Raw genomic sequence first — 12,870 nt, forward strand, 5'->3', positions numbered from 1 at the left:
ATCAGCAGAAGCCCATTGCAAAGCTGTGGGAGATGAGGAAGATCCTCCTGCTGCTCCTGCAGCTGTACCCAGAGAAGCCCATGGAGCTGCCTCGCCTGCCATGTGTTACGTGGAGCCAAAGAGCACAACCTTCAGTTCTGCAGAATTGCTGTTTCCATAAACATTTACCCTTTTTATTTAGATTTCAGTTTTTTAAGATGTGAACTTCACTGATCCAAACATGGAATTGAGTAGTACAGACTCCCTGCAGACATCTAGCACTGTTAAAAATGTTCCCTGATGGTGACAAACTTCTCACAAGTAATGCTAGCCAGTTCTTTGGGCAGCATTCACTGACACTTCCCAATTTTCTACACGCTGATCCTCTCACCCAGTTATCACAGGATCAACAACAAAACAACAAAAGGTCAGCACACTTTTTTTTTTTTGCAAAGGAGAACCTGAGTTACCCAGACATTTGTGTTATCCCCAACCAAATGCATTTAATGAACATTCTCTTATTTATTTTTTTAATAGTAGATATAAATAGAGAATGTTATTCTGGGTTACTACAGTAGTTGTTGTGTTTAAATGGGCAAGACAGGAAGGCTAATTGCTCTCAAAACCAGAATTAATTGGGTTGGAGAATTTGTAAACATTATCTCATGTGCCTTTTTAGTCATCTTCCCCACAGTTCAGGTAACAGCTTTGGGATCTTCAGTGCTCCTTTTAACATCTGTGTAAAGGTTAGAAGAAGCTGAACTTTGAAGTATTAATTTTTACATATTAACTTCTTTTTCAACCAAACATTTGTTAATACTTTAGCCTGGCACCTAAAACATAGCCAAGTCAGACTTTTAAACAAAATAAATTACCAGGAAAAAAACCCAAACAATTGCAACAAATCTAAGTTTAAAAAGTGCCTAGAATAAAAGCTCTGACATGTATTTATACAAGTATTTTAGAGACATCTAAGCATGAGAAGGCAATAAAAACTTACAGGAGGAAATACAAATCAGGACACAGAGATTTTATATGAAATTACACAAAAAATAAAATCTCAATTGCGGTAGGGTGACCCCTAGGGGGAGACAGACCGATTCATCTTATCAGAATCCAGCATTTATCCTGCAACGACACTGAAGTAACAGCTCAATCTATGATATTAGTATGAACACGGCATTTTCTCCTGCAGAACATTTATCCTGAGAATGGAAAACCCATAAAACATCCCAGAAGTCAGAGTACACAGAAAGCTGAGCAGAGCCAGCTGTCCTCATTCCTTAAGTCCATCTGATTTTTTCTCTTCCCCAAGACATAAAGGGTTTCTTTTATTCTAGTATATTGCTTCAGTAGTCCAGCCAAGGCTCACTGCTCTCCCTTGGTGAAAATCCAAGAGATTGTTTGGATAAATGCTGTAAGAATAGCTGTGCAATATTCATCTGTGGAAAATCAGGAGGATTTCTTTTAGAAAAACGGAGATTCCAACATAATTTTATGGAAATGAATAGACCTCCAACAGAGGTATGAACATTTTTTATATTTAAACCCCCACCAGACACCATCATCATTATTTGCTTTTCAGAAACGAGGAACCTGCTGTTTCTTGACCTCTCATTAAGGAAGTGGTCTCTGAGCACAGCAGCATGGTCTTTAAACAAATCACGATCCATTCTTGGAATCAGACCATATTATAATAATAATCTCAATTATCAGTTACAAGGCACAATTGCTATCCTACCCATACTGCCAGGTAGTAATAGAGTTTTGTGGGTTTTTTTTTTAACAAATACATGCAAATTGTAAGGTACAGGCTCACTGAATAAACTGCAATGATGAGATAGACGAGATACACAAATCATGTAACTATGAATTCCTAGGTGGACTTAAGAATTCACAATTAGGAAAGACAGGTATTTAGCTCAGAAAAGTTCACAAAACCTAAGTCAAAATAATGCAATTTAATGCAGTGAGAAACATTTCCTCAAGAGGTGAGTAGCAACAAAATGAAGGGCACAATTTCTAATTGACATAAGGAAACACATTCAACAACAGTTTTCTGCATGTCCCTGTATTCCATATCCAAATCTTTGACTTTTTCAACAAACTAATGCCATCTGAGCTTTTCCTCCCCTGTCACCCAGGCACACACACAGTGGTCATGAACAACTCAGCCTCTACTGCACTGCAACTTTTCTAGCAGGAGTGTCCCTGGCTATAGTTTGTGCCCTATGGCTACAGACACCACACAGAGATAACAGGTCATCTCCAAGTCAGACAGAGGTTAGCATAGATAATAAAAGTGTATTAATATCATCCTTTCACAGTGCTTCTGAATTAACATCAGACAGTTTCACGAACAGAAACTTGCAGCTGTTACCTTTTAAATAACAGACATGCCACTTCTCATCAGGTGTTCCCACAAGCTTTTGAGCAAAAAATGGGTCCACGTTGCTTCAGCCTTTGAATTTAAATGGTTGCAGAGAATCCCAAGACAGGCCAACGTGGATGTTGTGAGCGCTGCCTGTGGCACAAACATCACTGCCACAGAGCCACACATGAGAGATTCAGAGGGAAGGGAGCACAGAAATCACAGCTTCCCTGAAATCCTCCAACTCTGCTCACAGATAAACAATGAACACAGGCACAAATGGTTAAGAAAGCAGTATTTATAAGAAAGCCTAGAGGAATAATGAAATAATGCAATATTTAAAATCACTTTAAGTAGCTCACCCTCACTTTAGAATTAAAATCCTGGCAAAGCCTTTGTGAAGATTTTATAAACTCCAACAGTTCAACAAGAGACTTTGTCATTAATTCTTAGTACATACAAATAAATTATTCATTAGTAGAACTCACATTTGGGTTTTATTATACTCTGTAAAATATACAGGAATCTTGAAGTACTGAAAGAGTGCAGGTAAATACAGTATTCAAGCAGTCACTATTTCTATGTACATGCTCATTAATTCTTCAAAAACCCCACAAAATTATCAAATAGATCAAAATATTGTCCCATGTTTCCACATTATGTTCAGAAAAGCAGCTGTTAATTTACAATATCAAAGATTTCCAGTTTCACAATACAAAAAAAGGATAAAAATGAAATTGGAATCAGTTTGTAGTAATTTATTTGTACTTTGCCAGGACACGCAAGGATTCCTTGCATGTACATAAACAAATTCACTTGAAAAGTAACAGTTATAGTTAAAGCAGAGCCAAATAAAGTAAATTCATGTTTAACAGACAGAACTTCAGCTTACTTATGTCAGTTTTTCATTCTTCAGGCAATTAAAAAAAACAACACAGTAGTCTGTTATAAATTAAAAAAAAAAATAAATTTGGGCAAGTCTGAACTACATTACAGGGACCTGTTTCTGCTGTTTATTTTCTAAATGGAGCACAACAAAGATACACAGCTCTTCCCACAGACCAGACACTGTACTCTTTTTTTCTAATAGGGAAATATGCTTTTAAATTCACCTCCCCTCCTCCCTCCCCCCCTCTGTAAATCTGGGATTAAAAAAAAAAAAAAATGGTGACAGGGATATACAATTTGAATCTTACATACAAATTAATGTAGTAAGGAAGTAGATAAATTACTGAAAAGAACTCTCCGTCACAACAGGGTTATCAAGACATTTCAATTCAATTTTTTATGCAGTTTCATAGTTTCCAAGTTACTTATGTATTTTTAAATTAAGAAAAATTCCATCCAAAACCCAAAAGTTAAAAAAAAATCTCTAACTGTGCAACAATTACTTCTTCCCTCCCACATCTCCCACCCCTTCCTTCCCTTATTACACTGTACATTTTTCACCCTGACTTCACCTTGTTAGCTGGTTTAATTTTAGTATTATAAAAGTATGACAGATAATTTTCATTTCACCTAAAAGAAAAAGAAAATAAAACTTAAAAGCACATCTGCTTTCTTTCATGGTACATTTAATAGTGTCGGAAGGCTTTCAGATGATTAAAAGAAAAATAAAATTCAACATTTAAACCCAAATCTAAGCTTCTTTTCCAGAAGTAATTAAGGTTTGGTTGAAATAACTTCTCAAATAACCTATTCCAGTTTTCAAAAAAAACGTATTTAATTAAAAAAATCTTTAAGTTATTTGGTCCTTTGGCAATTTGCAGCACAAACAATGCCTACTGTACCAAACTAATTTATTGCCTTCAAAATGGTTTTAGGTTTATTGAGAGCATTTGAATCTAGCATCCTTTGTCTTGTACAATAGTGTTGTTCATTTACACCAAGTTGGGTGCCCAGTCTGCAGGAATTACTCCTGACACCAGAAACAGAATGGTAGAATAAAGTTAAATAAAACAGTTTTGACATTTTTTTTTTTTTTTTTTTTTTTGCCATGGATTCCAAGTACTTATTCAAGAATTTATGCTTCTTCTGCAAAATATGCTCTTAAAAATCTTCCTAGAGTCTCACAGATTTTTTTTTCTTTAATATGCAACCACAATAAAAAACATCTTCTCAAAGGTGGGTCCTCCTTCTGAATTCAAACAGCAACAGCTTTGTTATAGCACGAGTCTGACCTTCCAGCGTGAGGGTTCACTCAGACCTATAAAAAGTATCTTCTAATAGGTCTCAGAATCTGAGTCATTGAGCTCGTCTTCTTCTGTGTAGGGGTAGCCACCTTCCCTGCCAATATTGTTGAAAGTACAGTAGGAGCTGTGGTCACTCCTCATGATAGGCAAGGAATCGAAGGTGACAGTTTTTGAGGTGTTGGTGTAATGGTTAATGGCATTGAAGGTGAGGGAGGGCAATGTGCTGCTCGATGACACAGGCATCATGGTGGCCAGGATGAGAGCCAGGCAGTCGGCCACGTCCTTGTTGGGTGCGCAGGCCAAAGCTGGCGTGTAACCTACAAATCAAGAGGAAACAAAACCTTCATTTAAAATAAAGACAATGTACAATTTTCTCCAAGTTCATACAATCTGTCAGCTGCAAAAGTATTTTATATTGCTTAGTTCCGCACTGTTTAAAAAAACAACAAAAAAAAATGAAATAAGTGCATTATCAATTAGTATTTTTAAACTTCTGGTTACAAAAGCATTCTTGAAATTAACGGGCTTTGCAAAAAAGATGTAATTGTTTTGTTAAGCACAGCCAAACACTCTAGGCCAGTGAGAAAAGTCCAGATCTGAAAATGGTGAGGAAGTCACCTGGCTGAGGACAGACAGCTAGTAGCAGCCAGCAGTGATAGGTGACAGCATTCACTACAGAGCTACTGCAGAAACTACAGCTCAATGTTTCTTCATCCAGAAGCTCCACCATAGCTCTTCATCACAGACAGGTATTTTAATAACACTGTGCTATCTCAGTAACAAGCTGGCTAAAGGATCAAGGCCAGTCAGTTGAAAAGGCAGAGTATAATTAACTTATACTTTATTACAGTATTCAATAATATAAATTATGAAACCAATGCCCAATTTTTATTTGCACAGTATCAATTAAGAAATCCAGAGAAGTCTGAGGACATGTCAGCTGGGTTGGCAGGCTAGAACTTGCAGGGACACCTCTTGGATGTCCAACTAAACTTCTGCCAGGCATTGGTGCTGTGACAAACCTCAAATGCAGGAGGTCTTGGCCTATGGAATGATTTGCAGTCAGGTCACATAGCTGTGAAATCTCTTCTGGGTTTCTGTGGCTCTAATAATCCTCCACCATTGTTCCTTCTGCAGCTTCCCCTTCTCTGTGTCCTTGCCTCTACTCATTCAATTGTCAAAAAAAAAGCTTCTAATTCTCCTCAGCAGAGATCTGTGCATTGCTCCTGTCTCAGGCTTCACCATTCACACAATGCCTGAGGGTGAGTTCTGGCACAGGTCTTGGTGCATCTACAGCACACCAAAGGACTGCATTTGGAGGTGCCACTGGCAGCTCTAAAAGCAGGGCAGTCTCTTAAGTACAACCACAAATCACAGCTAGTTCTGCTGCCAAGAGCAGGACAAGTTCCCCTCCCTGGCTCCACTCAGCAGCACGTTCCCAGGTCATCCTGCAGTATCTCTCTGTGTGGGACACAAATGCCCACAATTAGCTCAGTAGGAAGACTCATTTTCAGGCACATTTGGGAGTCTGAAGTCCTGCACTACCCTAAAGGTCCACAACTTTAAGGTGTACAACATCCAAGTAAAAAGCACACAAGTAATTTTAAATAATAGACAGCTTTAATGCAAAGTGCATCATAGACTTCTATCCAGACTTTAGAAAGGCAGGGAAAACAAGGCAATGCTCATTCTACCAGCAAGTGCTTCAACTACTTCAAAAGAATCATCTTTATTTTAGAAGTAGGTCCAGATCAAGTTTTAGGATAGAGCTCAGGAGCAACTACTGTATTGTACAATTGCATGTAAGTATTAAACCAGTAAGCACATTATGGAAAATAACTGTAGCTAGAAATTAAGAAAATAACAAGCAGGGGACAGTCTTGCAGTTGAACTATTATTCGCTCAGGACAGACCTTGTGCTTGATGCTTTGAACAGAGCAAGACAAGAGTCCCTGCCCAAAGGAGCACACAATCCAAGGAAACACAGATAAGTCAAGCACAGAACGCACCAGCTGACCATGCGATAGGGCCGTACAGAAGTGCAGCGCAGCGGATGTTTTCATTGTTAGTAAGGTACCACAGCACTTAAACAGCTCAGAGTTAACAGTGACAGTCTGCAGAAGAGATACATTTTGAGAGGATTCAGAAGCAAGGGCCAGAGCTCGCCACACCTGGATCATGACTGCATTTCAGGCATGTAAGGCAGAACAGAAGGCTCAGAACTGATACTCAGATGCACACCATTTAATATCTACAGTTGCTGGAGGTTGTATGAAGGTAAGATGACACACAAAGTAAGTTTATTCAAGCTGGTCATATTCAACACCATTCCTTTCACTAATGTGACTTGATTAAAGTTCAAAGAAGAAAAACAAGCAGTCGTCTGCTATTTTTAAGGGTTTTATTTGTTTTCCCCCTTTCCCCCTCCCCCCCTTTTAAAGACTTCTAGGGTCTTGAATACTCATGTTCCTTCTGGAGCAGAGCATCCCAGTTCATCCTAAAAAAGGTCAAAAAATACTTGCTTCTGTTAAAAGTTCTCTATTCTCTAAAAAACGTGTTTATAATTAATACACAATTGTAAGTCTTGAGCTCCTGGCTCTCATAAGCAGGAATGGAATACCCCAATTTTATTCCTGCCTTAGACATAGCAAGATGAAGTAACTGCTTACACCACGGAAGACTGACATCTGTGTCCTCCACCATATTAACTTATATTAACTCCACTATATCAAATTCAAATGTGTAAGAACAAATTGTAATTTTATATCACTTAACTGCAGAGTGAGAATTCATAAGTCAGGGAAACAGCAGATATAAATACTTTATACTTCCTTTAAAGATTATATTGGTAAATGAACTGTCTCCACTGAATTAAATACTCTTAACTCAGCTCTCCTGTAATGGTCCCCATAATCTGCACTTGTACCTGCATAAGGCTTCACAGAACAACAAAATATTTACTATCCTCATTTGTAGATGGGGCAATAGAAATGGAGGGAGTTGGGGTAGCATCCTTGCACAACAAAAAACAAGAGCCTGCATGATGGACACTGACTAAAGGCTGGGGCTTCCCCTGCCCAGAAACAGAGCTGCTCCCTCCCCTGGGGCATGAAAGTTGCCAGGAAGGCATCTACAAGAAAATCAGAGGGTTATTAATGTGGTCAACTGAATGAGGTATTAATACAGGGAAAGAGATGAAAGTCTGAGGCACAAATCATCTTATAAGCACTTAAGAGAAAAATTCCTTCCAGAAAACTAGACATCTCCAATATAAACTAAAATACAAGTTAAATAGTCAGGAAAAAAAACAATACAAAACGAACAAACAAACAAACAAAAAAACCCCTGAAAAGTTGGTTGAGTGACAAAATAAAACTTCATATGGTGTCAAATGAAAGAATAAGCTAATAATTTCTTTTAAGTCATGCAAATTTTCATTAATAACTTCCAGTTCAACAGAATTTTTTTAGATGAAGGCAATAGCAGTTTCATCATGACCGGTGAGTAAAAATGGGGGAAAAAAATGATAATAAGAACTGATACAGGACTGAGAATGAACCCTCAACAGAACTGCTTTGGGGAAGTATACTGGACATTTAATTTGCTGTTTCAACTGCATTTAATCTATTAAGAACCAGGAGGATTACTTTTTTCTAATGATATTAGTTCTTAAACAAAAATGACCTCACCACTTTAAGAGATGCTCTATGACAAAAGCAGTGTGATTTCAAATTCAGAATTTTAAAAATCTTATAAACTATAAACTGAAATGCAGGTAACTGGAATGATGCTGGCTTTTTTCAAAGCTCATGTTTTTCAATAATGAACTATACCTCAGATACAGCAGCAGAGGACTCAGTTTATACAGCTATAGATACAAATAGAGACTGCTTGCAAAAAGTGAATGTAGTTTTTACTGGAAGGGACAAATTCAAAGAAAAAAGTGGATCATCACTCCATAACAGCTGAGGCTCTGCTGGTTACATGATCCATATATCAAGACAGGCTTCCATGTAAAATATTGAAACTTTCTAAATCTAAAACTAAACTGCCATATCATCTAATTCTGTATGAAATACCAATCTTGCTTGGCAGATCACTGAACTTATCTGGACTAGACTAAAGTAAGAGAATGTCAGTTTTGTGATCCAAAATATTCCACTGCCTAGTTCTTCAGTCAGAAAAAGAATTCATCAAGGCTGCTTGCTATATTCTCAAGGCTGCCTAAATGATACAAATGTTTTTCCTCTGTTATGTCTAAGATCCATCCTAACAAGGGACTGGCTGGCAGTATATGGGAAGCTCACAAAAATGCAAATGTCTCCAATCAGCATACATGTAATAAGAAACAAAAATAAAAAAGATACGTCTTTCAATCTTTTCTTTTCAGGGAGTTTCTTCTAGCACTTACTCTTCTGCCCTATTTTAGGCAAGGAATGATCTTGGAGTCACCCATGTCACTTTAAGCAGTGTAATTTGAGAAACACACAGAGAAAGTCACAGTGAATATGGAAAGAGGAAAAATTTTCCTAACTGGAAATATAATTAGAACTATAAATTAGGCATGTCCCTTTTGGAATAAAAAACAACAAACAAACACAAACGAAGCCAAAAAGCAAACAATCCATTGCCTCTCTCCTCCCCAGATCCCAACTACTGCTTTCATGGTGTAAGAGGCAAAGCCTTATACTTTCAAAAGCACAGCTTCAGAGATCCACAGATATCTTACATGAAAATACATGAATTAGTCAATAATTCTAATTTTCTTTTGTTCTTACAAGATGCAGGATTTATTCTCATGATAAAGCAGTTACTTCTTCTATGCCAAAAAAATTGGAAGAGCCAGAAGCTCGAGAATAGTAATTGTGAGCTGTAAATCATACTAGCTTTTAAAAGCTAACACCAATATACCTACTGTGACAAAACGAATAGCAATTCAATCCAGCTTCTTAACAGCTGAAAGTTATATTTTACCTTGAGCATTATGTTTTTCTGACCATTTTTGGTATGCCAAAGCTAGTGCATTTATAGGTGCATCATAAAACTATTTTTATAGTGCATCATAAAACTACAAATGCAAACCAAACATTTCTGTGCTGTGACCTGTACAGTTCTGAAAGTTTTCACTCTCCCTACACTTCTGCTGCTTTGCTAAAAAGATCCACCACCAACGCATTTTTTTCTGTGAGGGCAACCTACTGCAAGGCTTATCTGAAGTTTCCAGAGATACTGCTTTTCAGGGAATTGAGTTGAGAACCACAGTTCCTTACAGGGAAACAAAGTTAGATTTTTCTTACCATTTTCATCTACAGCAAGTACACTTGCTCCCTTCCCTAAAAGCTCTTGAACTACAACCGTTAGTCCATTTCGAGCAGCAACATGCAGAGGTCTGTGAAGACAAGCAAACTCATATATAATCCTTAGAACAAGTCATTAAGTAAATAGGTAGCTTGCATCTAGTTAAACGTAATACTTATACTTCTATGTTATTTACATATTATATAAATATTTTAGATGTAATAACTAAGATGAGAAACTCAGCAAATCTCTTTTTTTATTGCAAAGAAACTCTGTAATACCAATTGTGAACTTTCTTCTTTCCGTGGTAGTACACAGTGAGGAAGCAGCTGCTAGTAAAGATGTGCCTGCTTATGGACTTTATCATGTTAGAAAGTCACAAACACTTGGCACCCTTTTGTTGATAAATCCCCCACTCAACTGCTGTAACAGATACTGTCACATCTGAGAATTACTGCATATCACTGCCATCAGTCACTGGAGCTCTAACAGCAGAATGACAGTCGTTTGCTGCTACATGAAAATGCTCACAAGAGATGCAGAAGCACTTCATCCATCTGCCTTCTAGAAACCACTATATTCCATTGTGATTAGAGATGAAAAAATATTTCACAGTATAATGCATGAAACAAGAAAAGCAGATTACTTTTCAGAACCTCAAACTACTAACCATAAATCAATTTTGTGGTGACTTGTTCTATAAAGGAAAGTGTAGCTTTATCTCAAATATTCTAATTATATCTTTTTCAAATGCAACAGTTTTTCAAAATTGGTTCCCACTGGCTTAAATAAAACCTTACCATCACTCAGCAGGAAACAGAATAATCAGCTTACTCCCCTTCTGCTTTATATTGCTCTTCATTCACACTAAGATTCCTGAAGTTGTTTGAATTAACTATAAGCTGTATTTTAAGCTGGAAACAAATGCCTTACTTAGATATCAGAAATGCAAAAGATACAAACAGGAGCAGCTGTATCTACGGTGCTTACATTAAAACATTAAAAATTCAAGAACAACCACACCCCACAGATATACTCAAAAATGTACTGTAATTAAAATAATTTTTATGCAGATACAATCAATTTTAATGCTTATCTTGCCACAAAGAAGGACTTTGTTTAAGCTGTTCAGACGGTCAATTTAGTTATTAAACATTTGCTAAAGCAGTAATATTTTAAACAACTGTTAAAACCTTGCAATCTTTATAAACACTTCATGGAGGTGCAAATGTGTACTTATTTTTTCCCGTGACATCTCTTGATCAAACCATTTGAGCCAAGGCATGTGGGTGGAATTACATGAGCCTATGGTAGCATACTTTCCCACATCTGTTCCCATCTCCTTTTTGCTTTTCCTTCTCCCAAGGCATCCTTGCTTAAAGCCAGAAATGAGGCAATCAATCCTTTCCTGCTTTCTGATTATTTCATGCTGCCTGAGGTGCACCATGGTGAGCAGCAAAAGCAAAGGAAGAATTATTACTATTTTAACTCCTTAATTCAAGCTAGTATCAGGGAACACTTGGAAGCACTGTATGAGCTTGAATAGAGCAAGATTCCAAAAGGGATGTAAGGCCAGAATAATATGTGAGTTGCTTACAAGTTCCAGAGTAAGACTTTTTTTGGCTTTTTTTTTTTTTTTTTTCTAAATGGACTGTGACAGCATTACTGAAGCAGTCTAATAATTCATCTGCATAACTCAGCTATATGTCATGTGTCAAGTATTCCCTGTAACACAAATGCATTCTGTAAGAGGAAAAAATGCAGAAGAGTCATTTTAGTAGCCCACCCTGATTGGTATGACAGACCACACATTTCTAAGGTTTCCTTCTGATTTAGGCTAACCAAATAGGTTTAATTTTCCTTGAGAGGTGATATTCAGGAAGGTTTAAGAATAGTGTGTTCTCCATGATATGTAATAGAAAATAATGCTTCATTCTTGAAACATGAAACAGAAAGCATGCTGAAGAATAAAAGCACACTTCAGGCAAGAAACTGGGTAATTTTTAAAATAGAAATATCTCAGTCTACAGGTAATCTCAGTGGATTGCAGTAATTCCACACAGGAATCACAATATCTAAGTTTTATTTATCATCCTATTCATCCATAAGAAAAAAAAAATCTAACGCTTTAAATATGAGCAAAACACCATTTCAATTCCAAGCTGGTTCAACTCTTGGTACCTATTAACAATTTAAATTAAATCAATTTGAACAAAAAATTCTGAAAAATATCCCTCTTTATGAGCAAGATACACACCAAGAACTCATCTTTCAAACACCCTTCCTGCTGATACGTACGTTTGCAAGGCTGCATTGGTGGCGTTGATGAGGTTTCTATCCGTAATCTTCTCCAGGATTAACAAGGCACTAGTTTCATGACCCTTAACACAGAACAAACATCTGTCACATAAGAAATATTCTTCACAGATTACTTTAAGTGTTTTTTCAAAGTAACAATACTTTTAAACAATGCTTGATAACACAAAGCTCAGCACTGGTAAGTCAGACCGTGCACACACCTTGCTGCAAGCCAAATGGAGTGCTGTGTTCTTAGAACTGTCTTGCAAAGTCAGATCAGCTTTAGCACTGCTAACCAGCACCTCTGGGGAAATAAAGACTTGTATTAACTAAAAGTATATTCCTTAAAATCTAAATGACAATATGAAAACAGAATTTTGACAAAATAGATTCCCTAGAATGTTAACTGTAAGGGTACTTCACCCACAGTAAGATTAACAAAGCTAAAAGCAGAAATACATAAAGCTTTCTCTTTACCAACTGTATTCGTCTGTCCATTTTCTGCAGCCATCATTAAAGGTGTTTTCCCAGAAGAATCTACAGCATTTACTTGAGCACTGTGACCAAGCAGAAGCTGTAGACACTCAACGTGATCTGTAAAAGCTGCTGCATGCAGAGGAGTTCTACAACAGATCAAAAGACAATATGGCCATGTTCAGCCATGCTTTCCGCTGTATTCAAAGGGGCATCTCTGGCTGTGATCTTACAAATGAAACAGACTGCAGTCTCTCC

At 37.1% G+C, this 12,870-nt stretch overlaps 1 protein-coding gene across 5 annotated transcripts in view; it reads right to left on the reverse strand.

The window, feature by feature from the left end:
- Window positions 1-2,828: 2,828 nt before the first annotated feature.
- Window positions 2,829-12,870, reverse strand: part of ANKRD28 (ankyrin repeat domain 28) — a 120,209-nt gene continuing 110,167 nt past the window's right edge. For 2 of the 5 annotated variants that reach the window (XM_015617639.2, XM_015617638.3), the window contains exons 24-28: window positions 12,616-12,761; window positions 12,360-12,442; window positions 12,139-12,221; window positions 9,840-9,931; window positions 4,342-4,859 (exon numbers count right to left, since the gene is read on the reverse strand). In XM_015617639.2, coding sequence (XP_015473125.1) covers window positions 4,573-4,859; window positions 9,840-9,931; window positions 12,139-12,221; window positions 12,360-12,442; window positions 12,616-12,761 — 691 coding nt within the window. In that variant the 3' untranslated portion in view covers window positions 4,342-4,572. The other 3 variants (XR_001519363.3, XM_015617637.3, XM_015617640.3) reach the window with 3 other exon arrangements.

The sequence above is a fragment of the Parus major genome, chromosome 2 (assembly GCF_001522545.3).
Source record: "Parus major isolate Abel chromosome 2, Parus_major1.1, whole genome shotgun sequence".
NCBI lineage: Eukaryota > Metazoa > Chordata > Aves > Passeriformes > Paridae > Parus > Parus major.